Source organism: Entelurus aequoreus, linkage group LG13 (assembly GCF_033978785.1).
Source record: "Entelurus aequoreus isolate RoL-2023_Sb linkage group LG13, RoL_Eaeq_v1.1, whole genome shotgun sequence".
Taxonomy (NCBI): Eukaryota; Metazoa; Chordata; class Actinopteri; order Syngnathiformes; family Syngnathidae; genus Entelurus; species Entelurus aequoreus.
The window spans coordinates 60,545,534-60,545,989 of record NC_084743.1 but is presented as its reverse complement, the minus strand read 5'-3'; the positions used below and the strand labels follow the sequence as shown (position 1 = coordinate 60,545,989).

Genomic DNA, 456 nt, shown 5'->3' with positions numbered 1-456 from the left:
TACGTTTACCAAACAATATAAAATGATGGACTCTCATGGAGTAGCAACGGTGTGATGCCCAGGTTCAGTAAAATCCCGCAGGGCGTGCAAACATCCATTCCGGGTCACATGTCAGGAAAGTAATTTTCAGTGTCAGTGACTTTTGCTTTCTCTTTCCACAGTATTTCTACCCAGACTTACCAGTGGCCCCTGCTGAGACTTCCCAGCGCTACCGCACCTTCAGTGCAGCAAGTCCTCTCCAAGAGGTCCGAAAACAAACTGGCATCACAAAGCGATGCGGACGGTTATATGTTGTACCTTTTCCGCAGGTGGCATCAAGATTGTACACGGCCGAGGAGCATTACAGCAGACCCATGCATTCTCTTCACAGCCTCTCCTCTCACGCTCATTACAGGAGCCCCGCACTGACCCTCTTCCCCAAGCCGGCTTACTCGTACAGGTGACATTCACAGAAAG

At 50.2% G+C, this 456-nt stretch overlaps 1 protein-coding gene across 1 annotated transcript in view; it reads left to right on the top strand.

Moving 5' to 3' along the window:
* Positions 1–407: 407 nt before the first annotated feature.
* The window catches only part of foxn1 (forkhead box N1), a gene marked incomplete at its 5' end in the record, with an annotated part of 30,017 nt that continues 29,968 nt past the window's right edge, over positions 408–456 (top strand). The window contains one exon of the mRNA XM_062067217.1: positions 408–439. Within this exon, the coding sequence (XP_061923201.1) occupies positions 408–439 (32 nt within the window). The remainder of the gene's footprint in view (positions 440–456) is intronic.